The sequence below is a fragment of the Gobius niger genome (genome assembly GCF_951799975.1).
Source record: "Gobius niger genome assembly, chromosome: 2".
Taxonomy (NCBI): domain Eukaryota; kingdom Metazoa; phylum Chordata; class Actinopteri; order Gobiiformes; family Gobiidae; genus Gobius; species Gobius niger.
Window position 1 is genome coordinate 43,686,669 of NC_136853.1, and position 12,722 is coordinate 43,699,390.

At 46.5% G+C, this 12,722-nt stretch overlaps 1 protein-coding gene across 1 annotated transcript in view; it reads right to left on the bottom strand.

Moving 5' to 3' along the window:
* Positions 1-12,722, bottom strand: part of exoc4 (exocyst complex component 4) — a 362,908-nt gene that overhangs the window by 154,545 nt on the left and 195,641 nt on the right. Inside the window, exon 12 of the mRNA XM_079552397.1 lies at positions 12,366-12,468. Within this exon, the coding sequence (XP_079408523.1) occupies positions 12,366-12,468 (103 nt within the window). The remainder of the gene's footprint in view (positions 1-12,365; positions 12,469-12,722) is intronic.

Here is a 12,722-nt window from a genome sequence, read left to right on the forward strand (position 1 = left end):
GCGCGAAGCGCTCGTCATCCACCCAGGACCCCCACAGATGCGTGCGGATCGTTGAAAGCTTTCCAAAAATGTATAATATGACATCGTCGCGAAAGCGACGATATTGTTTTTCTCGGAAATATTATTATTCTTTCTTCTTCTTCTTCTTTCTTCTGCTCTTTGAGCAGGAATTTGACCCCCTGAACATAGTCGAAAACTCACCAAACTTTGCCCAAAATTCAGGTTCGGTGAAAAATTAATTAAAATGTGTGTTTTATTTTGGGGGGGAAAAAAATGGCGCGACAGCGCCACCTACAAAAGTGAAAATACATTACGCCAATGGGGGAGGGGCCGAAGTAAACTTTGTCGTAGAGCGACGAGATTCGGTACAAATATTCGTCATGTGACGACAAAAAAAAAATATTATTGTGGCCACGCCCCCTGAAAAACCGGAAGTCCGCCATTTTGAAAGGAAGACCGGAGAATGCTGAGTCAGCGTTTTCGCTGACTTCGCATTTTAACGAACTCCTCCTAGGGTGTTTCACCAAATGAGCCCAAAATCGCTCCAGCTCATCTCGAGATGTGGGGCATCAAAAGTTATCCAAATTTTTTGGCTAAGTTTTACGGTTTGTTTGCGGCGAAGCCGCAATCTTTCCGAAGTATTTTGCGATTCATCAAAAACTAAAAATCGCTCCCATTCGCACAAACAAACTCCGATTAAAAATCGGAAATATACATTTTATTGACCTTTCACCCCTGGACGCAATAAATGTGAAAAAGTGACATTGGGCGCGATAGCGCCCCCTCCAGGTGCAGAAGAAAAATTGCATTATGAGAAAAAAATTAGTTTGTCGGAAATGAATGAAATTCGGCACAAAAATAGTTGATGGCGTCCCGATCCAAAAAGCCAATGAGACCCATATCGTATTTTGTACGGTGTTGCCATGGTGAATCAATTTACATTGCGTCTATGGAGGCGGGACCAACCGGGGCCAACGTCAACTTTGTCATAGAGCGACGAGATTCGGTACAGATATTCGTCATGTGACGACAAACAAAAAATATCATTGTGGCCACGCCCCCTGACAAACCGGAAGTCCATCATTTTGACAGGAAACCTGGAGAATGCTGAGTCAGCGTTTTCGCTGACATCGCATTTTAACGAACTCCTCCTAGGGTGTTTGACCAAATGAGCTCAAAATCGCTCCAGCTCATCTCCAGATGTGGGGCATCAAAAGTTATCCAAATTTTTTGCCTATGTTTTACGGTTTGTTTGCGGCGAAGCCGCAATCTTTACGAAGTATTTTGCGATTCATCAAAAACTAAAAATCGCTCCCATTTGCGCAAACAAACTCCGATTAAAAATCGGAAATATACATTTTGTTGACCTTTCACCCCAGGACACAAGAAATGTGAAAAAGTGACATTGGGTGCGATAGCGCCCCCTCCAGGTGCAGAAGCAAAAATGCATTATGGGAAAAAAATTAGTTTGTCGGAAATGGATGAAATTCGGTAGAAAAATAGTTGATGGCGTCCCGATCCAAAAAGCCAATGAGACCCATATCGTATTTTGTACGGTGTTGCCATGGTGACGCCCGGGGCCTCCCATGTTAATCTAATGGGGCTGACACATGAATCTCACATTATACAACATTACAGCGCGTTAGCGCCCCCTGTCAGGAGCTTGTGGACAGTGGTCATGGAAGTACGGCCCGTTAGGGCCGTCTGATGCTAATTGTGAAATTAAAAAGATTATAGACGCGTTAGCGCCCTCTGAAGGCTGGAGCCATTATTCACATGGAGAGGCTAAAAATGTTGTTTTGATGTTTACTGACAACGATTAATGGCACATCAGGGCAATAAAATGCAGTCTGGCAACGCTGGCACCCTTGGTAGGGTTGTGGCAACAGAGGCGCTAAAGGAGGCACGGCCCGCGAGGGCCGTTCGATGCCGCTTGCGGCTTTAATTAGGCCCGAGCGGCCTGGCAGGGCTCGGGCCTATTGTAATTGTACGGCAGTGCGCGGAGCGCACTGAAGAAAGACGTGCGCGTAGCGCACGTCCCGAAAAGAGCGCGCAGCGCTCAAGAAACAGAGCGCGGAGCGCTCCCCATGCATTAGACAGTAATAGGGGGGACCCCGGCACCACGCCCTGTCTGGTGAAATAGGCGTGTGCCGCGAAAGCGGCACATTTGTAACTGCTCGTGTGAAAAAAGGTGAAAAATCCAGTGAAGGCGCAACATTGACAAGAAAGTAGTCGATGACGAGCGCAACGCGCTCGTCATCGACCATGGCCACTCCCCAATGCCCAAAACACTACTAGAGTGACTCAGGGCATTGAGGCCTATCCAATGATATAGGTGTTTGCCGCGAAAGCGGCATATTTGTTGTTGCTCGCACAAAAATCTGGAAAAAAAAACGCATTAAGAAATATTGACAAAGAAATGGTAAAATACGAGCGCAACGCGCTCGTATTTTGATGAATGAACGGGTGGGTTACTGGACGTGAGACCTTTCCGACGATATAAATATGGGCCGCCGGAGGCGGCGCTATATTGTTATTGTAAGGGTTTTTCTTCTTATTAGGCCCGAGCGGCCTGGCAGGGCTCGGGCCTATTGTAATTGTACGGCAGTGCGCGGAGCGCACTGAAGAAAGACGTGCGCGTAGCGCACGTTCCGAAAAGAGCGCGCAGCGCTCAAGAAACAGAGCGCGGAGCGCTCCCCATGCATTAGACAGTAATAGGGGGACTCCCGGCACCCCGACCTATCCAATGATATAGGTATTTGCCGCGAAAGCGGCATATTTGTAGTTGCTCGCAAAAAATATAAAAAAAAAACGTATTAAGAAATATTGACAAAGAAGAGGTAAAATACGAGCGCGTTGCGCTCGTATTTGACAATGAACCTCACGGGTGGGTTACTGGACGTCAGACCTTTCCGACGATATAAATATGGACCGCTGGAGGCGGCGCTATATTGTTATTGTAAGGGTTTTTCTTATTCTTATTATTTTTCCTCTCCCCCCCGAAGGCCGTTTCGGCCACTTTCCCACCGACGAAAAGTCCTGATTTTTTGCCCAAAATTCAATTAGGTGAAAAAAAAACCCTCCACATCTCCAAATTTCAAAAATTCAAAAAAATGGCGCGTCAGCGCCCCCTGGAAAAACGGCATTAACATTGCGGCCTATGGCCAGACCCCCCAAAATCCCGAAAACCCCGAAAATTTTAGTTCGTCGCGGACGAAAAAAATTCGGCACAGTGATTGGTCACATGGAACCAAAAAAAAAAACATATTACGCGGTTGCTAGGCAACCAACTATACGGCGGCCATATTGGCCAGAAGAGCGACCTGGCGCCGAAGGCGCCTTTTTGTGCCCTCGCATTTGAACGAACTCGTCCTAGGGCGTTGAACGCAGCGACTCCCCGGTCGCTCCAGATCATCTACACATGTGGGGCATTAAAAGTTATTAAAAACTTTCTAATAGGATTTCCGGTTTTGTCATGGCAACGCCATGAATTTGGCGTTCATTTTTGGCATTCGCCGTCGCCTTCGAAGAGTCATAACTCGCACATACTTTGGCCGATTTGAGTGAAACTTGAATCGTTGGTCGAGTCGTTGGCCCCGGATGTTTTGATATGGGAATTTTGAAAATGGGCGCAATAGCGCCCCCTGCAGAGCACCGAATAAAAATGAATGGAGAAAAAAAGTAAACTTTGTCGTAGACCAAAAAAAATTGGCACAGACATCCGTCACGTGACCCCGATCAAAAAATTAATTATGGCCACGCCCATTTTCCCACCGTGTTGCCATGGCAACGACCCGAAATAAAGTTTGGCGTAGCCAAACCAAAATTGGTACACACCTTCGTCATGACCGTCCGAACAAAAAAGTACATTACGTGGTTGCTAGGCAACCCACACAAAGTCGGCCATTTTGGGAAATATTGCGTGATCTGGCGCCGAAGGCGCATTTCTTGCCTTTGCTCTTTTATAAACTCAACCGAGGGTGGCAGGGACGGCATAACCACGTACGGCGCGGCAGCGCCCCCCGGTTATTGCGGTGACGTGCGACGGCGTGCGCCAACCGGCCAACACTGCTCGCGAGGGCCTCTAAATGCCGCTTGCGGCTTTAATTATTATTATTATTATTATTTTTTTTCTTCTCCCCCCCCGGAGGCCGTTTCGGCCACTTCCCACTGATGAAAAGTCCTGAATTTTTGCCCAAAATTCAATTAGGTGAAAAAAAAAACTTTCACATCTCCAAATTTTAAAAATTCAAAAAAATGGCGCGTCAGCGCCCCCTGGAAAAACGACGTTAACATTGCGGCCTATGGCCAGACCCCCCAAAATCCCGAAAACCCAGCAAATTTTAGTTTGTCGTAGACGGAAAAAATTCGGCACAGTGATTGGTCGCGTGAAGCCAAAAAAAAAAAGATATTACGCGGTTGCTAGGCAACCAACGATACGGCGGCCATATTGGCCAGAAGAGCAACGTGGCGCCGAAGGCGCCTTTTCATGCCCTCGCATTTGAATGAACTCGTCCTAGGGCGTTGAACGCAGCGACTCCCCGGTCGCTCCAGATCATCTACACATGTGGGGCATTAAAAGTTATTAAAAACTTTCTAATAGGATTTCCGGTTTTGTCATGGCAACGCCATGAATTTGGCGTTCGTTTTTGGCGTTCGCCGTCGCCTTCGAAGAGTCATAACTCGCACAAACTGTGGCCGATTTTACTGTAACTTGAATCGTTGGTCGAGTCGTCGGCCCCGGATGTTTTGATATGAGAATTTTGAAAATGGGCGCAATAGCGCCCCCTGCAGAGCACAGAATAAAAATTAATGGGGAAAAAAAGTAAACTTTGTCGTAGACAAATAAAATTTGGCACAAACATCCGTCACGTGACCTCGATCAAAAAGTAAATTATGGCTACGCCCATTTTCCCACCGTGTTGCCATGGCAACGACCCGAAATAAAGTTTGGCGTAGCCAAACCAAAATTGGTACACACGTGCGTCAGGACTTACCGAACAAAAAAGTACATTACGTGGTTGCTAGGCAACCCACACAAAGTCGGTCATTTTGGGAAATATTGCGTGATCTGGCGCCGAAGGCGCATTTCTTGCCTTTGCTCTTTTATAAACTCAACCGAGGGTGGCAGGGACGGCATAACCACGTAGGGCGCGTTAGCGCCCCCCGGTTGTTGCGGTGGCGTGCGACGGCGTGCGCCAACCGGCCAACGCCGCTCGCGAGGGCCTCTAAATGCCGCTTGCGGCTTTAATTATTATTATTATTATTTTTCCTCTCCCCCCCGAAGGCCGTTTCGGCCACTTTCCCACCGACGAAAAGTCCTGAATTTTTGCCCAAAATTCAATTAGGTGAAAAAAAAAACTTTCACATCTCCAAATTTCAAAAATTCAAAAAAATGGCGCGTCAGCGCCCCCTGGAAAAACGACGTTAACATTGCGGCCAATGGCCAGACCCCCCAAAATCCCGAAAACCCCGAAAATTTTAGTTCGTCGCAGACGAAAAAAATTCGGCACAGTGATTGGTCACATGAAGCCAAAAAAAATAACATATTACGCGGTTGCTAGGCAACCAACTATACGGCGGCCATATTGGCCAGAAGAGCGACCTGGCGCCGAAGGCGCCTTTTTGTGCCCTCGCATTTGAACGAACTCGTCCTAGGGCGTTGAACGCAGCGACTCCTCGGTTGCTCCAGATCATCTACACATGTGGGGCATTAAAAGTTATTAAAAACTTTCTAATAGGATTTCTGGTTTTGTCATGGCAACGCCATGAATTTGGCGTTCATTTTCGGCGTTCGCCGTCACTTTCGAAGAGTCATAACTCGTACATACTTTGGCCGATTTGAGTGAAACTTGAATCGTTGGTCGAGTCGTCGGCCCCGGATGTTTTGATATAGGAATTTTGAAAATGGGCGCGATAGCGCCCCCTGCAGAGCACCAAATAAAAATTAATGGAGAAAAAAAGTAAACGTTGTCGTAGACAAATAAAATTTGGCGCAGACATCCGTCACGTGACCTCGATCAAAAAGTAAATTATGGCCACGCCCATTTTCCCACCGTGTTGCCATGGCAACGACCCGAAATAAAGTTTGGCGTAGCCAAACCAAAATTGGTACACACGTTCGTCGTGACTGTCCGAACAAAAAAGTACATTACGTGGTTGCTAGGCAACCCACACAAAGTCGGCCATTTTGGGAAATATTGCGTGATCTGGCGCCGAAGGCGCATTTCTTGCCTTTGCTCTTTTATAAACTCAACCGAGGGTGGCAGGGACGGCATAACCACGTAGGGCGCGTTAGCGCCCCCCGGTTATTGCGGTGGCGTGCGACGGCGTGCGCCAACCGGCCAACGCTGCTCGCGAGGGCCTCTAAATGCCGCTTGCGGCTTTAATTATTATTATTTTTCCTCTCCCCCCACAAAGTGCCTTTTCCCTCTGACGAAAAGTCCTGATTTTTGGCACAAAATTCAAAAATGTTAATGGTTCAAAATTTGCTATTCCCAAATTTCAAAATTCAAAAAGATGGCGCGTTAGCGCCCCCTGGAAATCAGGATTACATTGCGCCCATAGAGAAACCCAAAAACGCAAGTTCGTCGTAGACGAAAAAAATTCGGCACAGTGATTGGTCACATGGAACCAAAAAAAAAAACATATTACGCGGTTGCTAGGCAACCAACTATACGGCGGCCATATTGGCCAGAAGAGCGACCTGGCGCCGAAGGCGCCTTTTTGTGCCCTCGCATTTGAACGAACTCGTCCTAGGGCGTTGAACGCAGCGACTCCCCGGTCGCTCCAGATCATCTACACATGTGGGGCATTAAAAGTTATTAAAAACTTTCTAATAGGATTTCCGGTTTTGTCATGGCAACGCCATGAATTTGGCGTTCATTTTTGGCATTCGCCGTCGCCTTCGAAGAGTCATAACTCGCACATACTTTGGCCGATTTGAGTGAAACTTGAATCGTTGGTCGAGTCGTTGGCCCCGGATGTTTTGATATGGGAATTTTGAAAATGGGCGCAATAGCGCCCCCTGCAGAGCACCGAATAAAAATGAATGGAGAAAAAAAGTAAACTTTGTCGTAGACAAAAAAAAATTGGCACAGACATCCGTCACGTGACCCCGATCAAAAAATTAATTATGGCCACGCCCATTTTCCCACCGTGTTGCCATGGCAACGACCCGAAATAAAGTTTGGCGTAGCCAAACCAAAATTGGTACACACGTTCGTCGTGACGTTCCGAACAAAAAAGTACATTACGTGGTTGCTAGGCAACCCACACAAAGTCGGCCATTTTGGGAAATATTGCGTGATCTGGCGCCGAAGGCGCATTTCTTGCCTTTGCTCTTTTATAAACTCAACCGAGGGTGGCAGGGACGGCATAACCACGTACGGCGCGGCAGCGCCCCCCGGTTATTGCGGTGACGTGCGACGGCGTGCGCCAACCGGCCAACACTGCTCGCGAGGGCCTCTAAATGCCGCTTGCGGCTTTAATTATTATTATTATTTTTTTTCTCCGGAAATGATCGCGTTTTTGACCCGCTAAACGTGGGTGAAAGCTCCCCAAAATTGGCGGAGGCAATGGGGCGGCGAAAAAATTTATGAAATTGGACGAATGGGACACGCCCACAACAAAATGGCTCCACAGCGCCCTCTGGAAGCGGACCCCAATTCAAAAAAATCGGGGCGTTTTTGGGCGTACGCCCGAATCACTCGCCACAGTGAGAGGGGACATCAGGACAAGCCCAAAACTCACTTGGAGCGCCACGCCCACTCGCACAGGGAGGCGGCCATCTTGGCTTCAAACCCGGACATCGTCTAAACTCATTTTACGTTTTAACGAACTAGTCCCTGGTTTTTCATCGGATTTAGCTCACATTTGGCACAGCGCGTCTAGACATATTGAAATTCAATATTTGCCCAGCGTTTCTCAAAAAAGTTTCACCGTCTCCGCGTAACGCCGCGGCGAAAAACGCGTAGATTTCGCGTTGTTTCCAAGAAAGCTCACGCTCACAGGCATAAGCCCACAGAGCTCATATTCATGTCACTAATGCGCCACCTGAAACTGAACAGAATGACGCCATTAATGTGTAGTCTGCTCCCAGGATAGCGCCCCCTAGCCATACCTTGAAAACTGCACTTTTGAATCTTTTTAATACAATGATGCCAGTATGTTCTAGACACTTTTGGAAACCAAAAAATACATTATAGTCATGTCATATTTTCTAAGATGTGGGTGTGACTTTGACTTTTATTTGGGAGTCTATCTGGACCTGCCTTGTGTGTCAACAAGCTAGTCCCTGGTTTTTCAGCAGAATAAGCCCATACCTGGTTTAACAGACTCTCCTGACACGGGGCTACAAAAAATACCTGACTTTTTTTTCACTCAGACCCCCCCGTTTCGAATGGCGCCCCCCCAAAAACACATTTTTTCATGTAAATTTGACACCACCTCGCAGGCACGCGCTCTATCCAGTCTGGATCACACTTGGCTGACAGAAGGCCACTTACGGTCTGATTCCACAGAGATCAATTACTTCACGGTGCACATCACTATAGCGCCACCTGCCTATACCCTGAAAAATTTAGTTTGTCCGATTTCCACGAAACTTTCCAGATGTCTTCTACTCATCATAACAAACCTAAAAATATATTACACCATGCCTCTATCTCGCTCCGTTCTCCTTATATTTAGGCCCGAGCCGGACGCAGTCCTGGCAAGGGACTATTGTTTTTGGGTGGTTTCTTATTTATTAGGCCCGAGCGGCCTGGCAGGGCTCGGGCCTATTGTAATTGTACGGCAGTGCGCGGAGCGCACTGAAGAAAGACGTGCGCGTAGCGCACGTTCCGAAAAGAGCGCGCAGCGCTCAAGAAACAGAGCGCGGAGCGCTCCCCATGCATTAGACAGTAATAGGGGGACTCCCGGCACCCCGACCTATCCAATGATATAGGTATTTGCCGCGAAAGCGGCATATTTGTAGTTGCTCGCAAAAAATATAAAAAAAAAACGTATTAAGAAATATTGACAAAGAAGAGGTAAAATACGAGCGCGTTGCGCTCGTATTTGACAATGAACCTCACGGGTGGGTTACTGGACGTCAGACCTTTCCGACGATATAAATATGGACCGCTGGAGGCGGCGCTATATTGTTATTGTAAGGGTTTTTCTTATTCTTATTATTTTTCCTCTCCCCCCCGAAGGCCGTTTCGGCCACTTTCCCACCGACGAAAAGTCCTGATTTTTTGCCCAAAATTCAATTAGGTGAAAAAAAAACCCTCCACATCTCCAAATTTCAAAAATTCAAAAAAATGGCGCGTCAGCGCCCCCTGGAAAAACGGCATTAACATTGCGGCCTATGGCCAGACCCCCCAAAATCCCGAAAACCCCGAAAATTTTAGTTCGTCGCGGACGAAAAAAATTCGGCACAGTGATTGGTCACATGGAACCAAAAAAAAAAACATATTACGCGGTTGCTAGGCAACCAACTATACGGCGGCCATATTGGCCAGAAGAGCGACCTGGCGCCGAAGGCGCCTTTTTGTGCCCTCGCATTTGAACGAACTCGTCCTAGGGCGTTGAACGCAGCGACTCCCCGGTCGCTCCAGATCATCTACACATGTGGGGCATTAAAAGTTATTAAAAACTTTCTAATAGGATTTCCGGTTTTGTCATGGCAACGCCATGAATTTGGCGTTCATTTTTGGCATTCGCCGTCGCCTTCGAAGAGTCATAACTCGCACATACTTTGGCCGATTTGAGTGAAACTTGAATCGTTGGTCGAGTCGTTGGCCCCGGATGTTTTGATATGGGAATTTTGAAAATGGGCGCAATAGCGCCCCCTGCAGAGCACCGAATAAAAATGAATGGAGAAAAAAAGTAAACTTTGTCGTAGACCAAAAAAAATTGGCACAGACATCCGTCACGTGACCCCGATCAAAAAATTAATTATGGCCACGCCCATTTTCCCACCGTGTTGCCATGGCAACGACCCGAAATAAAGTTTGGCGTAGCCAAACCAAAATTGGTACACACCTTCGTCATGACCGTCCGAACAAAAAAGTACATTACGTGGTTGCTAGGCAACCCACACAAAGTCGGCCATTTTGGGAAATATTGCGTGATCTGGCGCCGAAGGCGCATTTCTTGCCTTTGCTCTTTTATAAACTCAACCGAGGGTGGCAGGGACGGCATAACCACGTACGGCGCGGCAGCGCCCCCCGGTTATTGCGGTGACGTGCGACGGCGTGCGCCAACCGGCCAACACTGCTCGCGAGGGCCTCTAAATGCCGCTTGCGGCTTTAATTTTATTTGTTTTCTTATATTTATGCAACTGTGAAGCACTTTGAATTGCCTTGTGTATGAATTGTGCTCTACAAATAAACTTGCCTTGCCTATCTCGATTGTTTTAAATATAAAATGACATGATTAGAATGACAAATGGAACTTAAATTACACGCTGAAGAAAATAAATATTAGATACATGTACTCATATATTACTAAATATTAGATGCAGATAAAATAACAGAGGACCCAAAATGGACCCTTGAGGGACTCCACAATGAAGAGGTGACAGAGATGAGTAGCGTGGGCCAATATTAGCTGAAAAAGCTCCTATTTTCAAATAAGAATGACCATTTCAGGTTTTCACTTTCATTGAACGAAAGTTCATGAACGCGTTCACATTTTGGGCGAACGTGAACTGAACGCACTGGATTACTGCCTGATGAACGAAACCATGAACGCGTTCATTCTGGTGTCTGTGAACGGCATTCCCGTTCTTTTTACGTTATGGCCCTGGCACATGCCCTGGCATCTGTAACCAGCGGGTCCGCACGGTGCCGCAGCAGCCACAGTGTGAGGCTACGAAGCGAGTTTCCCTTGTGTAACATCTGCCGCTCCAAACTCCTCTGCACACATTTGCATAAAGCCACAATGTGGAGTTTTTTAACTACAAATTAGCTCCTAAGACAATCTTATTCACATGATTAATTTACCAAATTAACACAAGGGCAATTCAGTATTTGTATTTAAATATTTTTGACTCATCGCTGAAGTCAACTTTCTCCAGCTCTCCCAAGGTTGGCAAAAATACATCTCAAAATACTCCACACTGTTGCTTTAAGATATGGAATATAAAAATATTTCCCTGAGAGGAGAAATATACTTCTCACCTTTTTCACCCCCAGTGCCCTCTAGTGGCATGTGAAATTATATACTTGAATGCTTAAAAAAGGACCAAAAAAATCACATTTCAAAAATCACGTTAAAGCAGCAGTCACAGTCCCTATATTTCAGACTAGGCTCAAAACGTACCTCTTTGAATGAGCTTATAACCAGGTCAGTTTGGTAAAGCTCTAACCCACAGCCTGAAGTAAAGCTCTGACCCACAGCCTGAAGTAAAGCTGCCGTAGGAGAAACACTGCTGTGGGAAGTACGGTCCACTGAGCGCTATCCTCTTCTTCTTACTACAGACTTTGTCTTATTATGATACAATATTCAATTTATCTGTAGTCTGTTCATCACTATTCACATGGTGTCTCCTGTCCCCCCCCTCGAGAGCGCCTGTCTAGATCGAACGGAGGAACCTGCATTCTGGAATCTGAGGACAGGACTGTCTCCGATCTTGGTCCGTCTGCTGAGGGATCCTTCGGCCCTGGGTCTCTATAGCCTGTCCGTCCATGGGAGTGGATCTCTCCTTCTGTGGTTCTCCCCAAGGTTTCTCTTTTCTCCTGCCGGGTTTTTGAGTTTTTCCTTGCCGTGCTGGAGAGTCTAAGGATGGGGGACGCCCACGCCGCTCGTCGCTACCTCCTATTGGACATTATATTTGCCTGGATTCACCTGCACTTCTACTTGTCATATTTATTGCTCTGTTTTATTGCCTTAATGTTTGGTGCAGCTGTGAGGCCACTTCTGTTGTGATATTGGGCTATACAAAACCATTAAACTTAAACTTGAAACATATTAGTCGCTCCGGAGTATGAGACAAACTATGAAAAAAAGTGTGACTTATAATCCGGAAAATACGATACTCGATACTGTGAAGGACGTGAAATACTACCCCAGTAATATATGACGTGGTTAAAAGTATACATGTGTTGGTTTTTTAGTGACACAAAGCCCATTACAAAAGTAAGTGGGAGGTTAATTGTCTATGCAAGCCCGCAGCTTTGAGCCATATTGTGCTTTAGTTGAATTAATTCAGGCCTTGGACATTCACATCAGTTGGCATTCATAAAACACACTCATCCAATTTGTGTCTCTTTTAGTGCTGGCTTAGATGTAGTGTGATATTCAAACCGCAGAACGTTCAGATGGACAACGCTTTGCATACGAGCATAAAGCATAAAAGACTTCATTAATAAACTCACTTGGTTGAGGAAGAGGTCGTTGATGTAATAAGTGAGGAAGGCTCGGAGCTGGCACTGCTTGGCTTGGCCTGGACCCATGTTCATCTCGATCTCCTGGATGAATCTGCGAAGAGGAGTAACAGGAGGAATGATTATCGGCGAGAGCTTTATGAGATGGCAAACCCAGTCCCGTCAGGTGTGCACAGAAGTGTAAAGCCTCAGAATCACTACAGCAGTGCGCTTAGAACTTGATTTGTATGTACTGCAGTTCACACGAGAAATAAGTAAATGGTACTTTATCTTACTGTTACCTTAAAGGGGTTAGATGCAAGGTAGCCATTTTATACTCACTACTGTTAAGATTATGTTGTGGGCGGT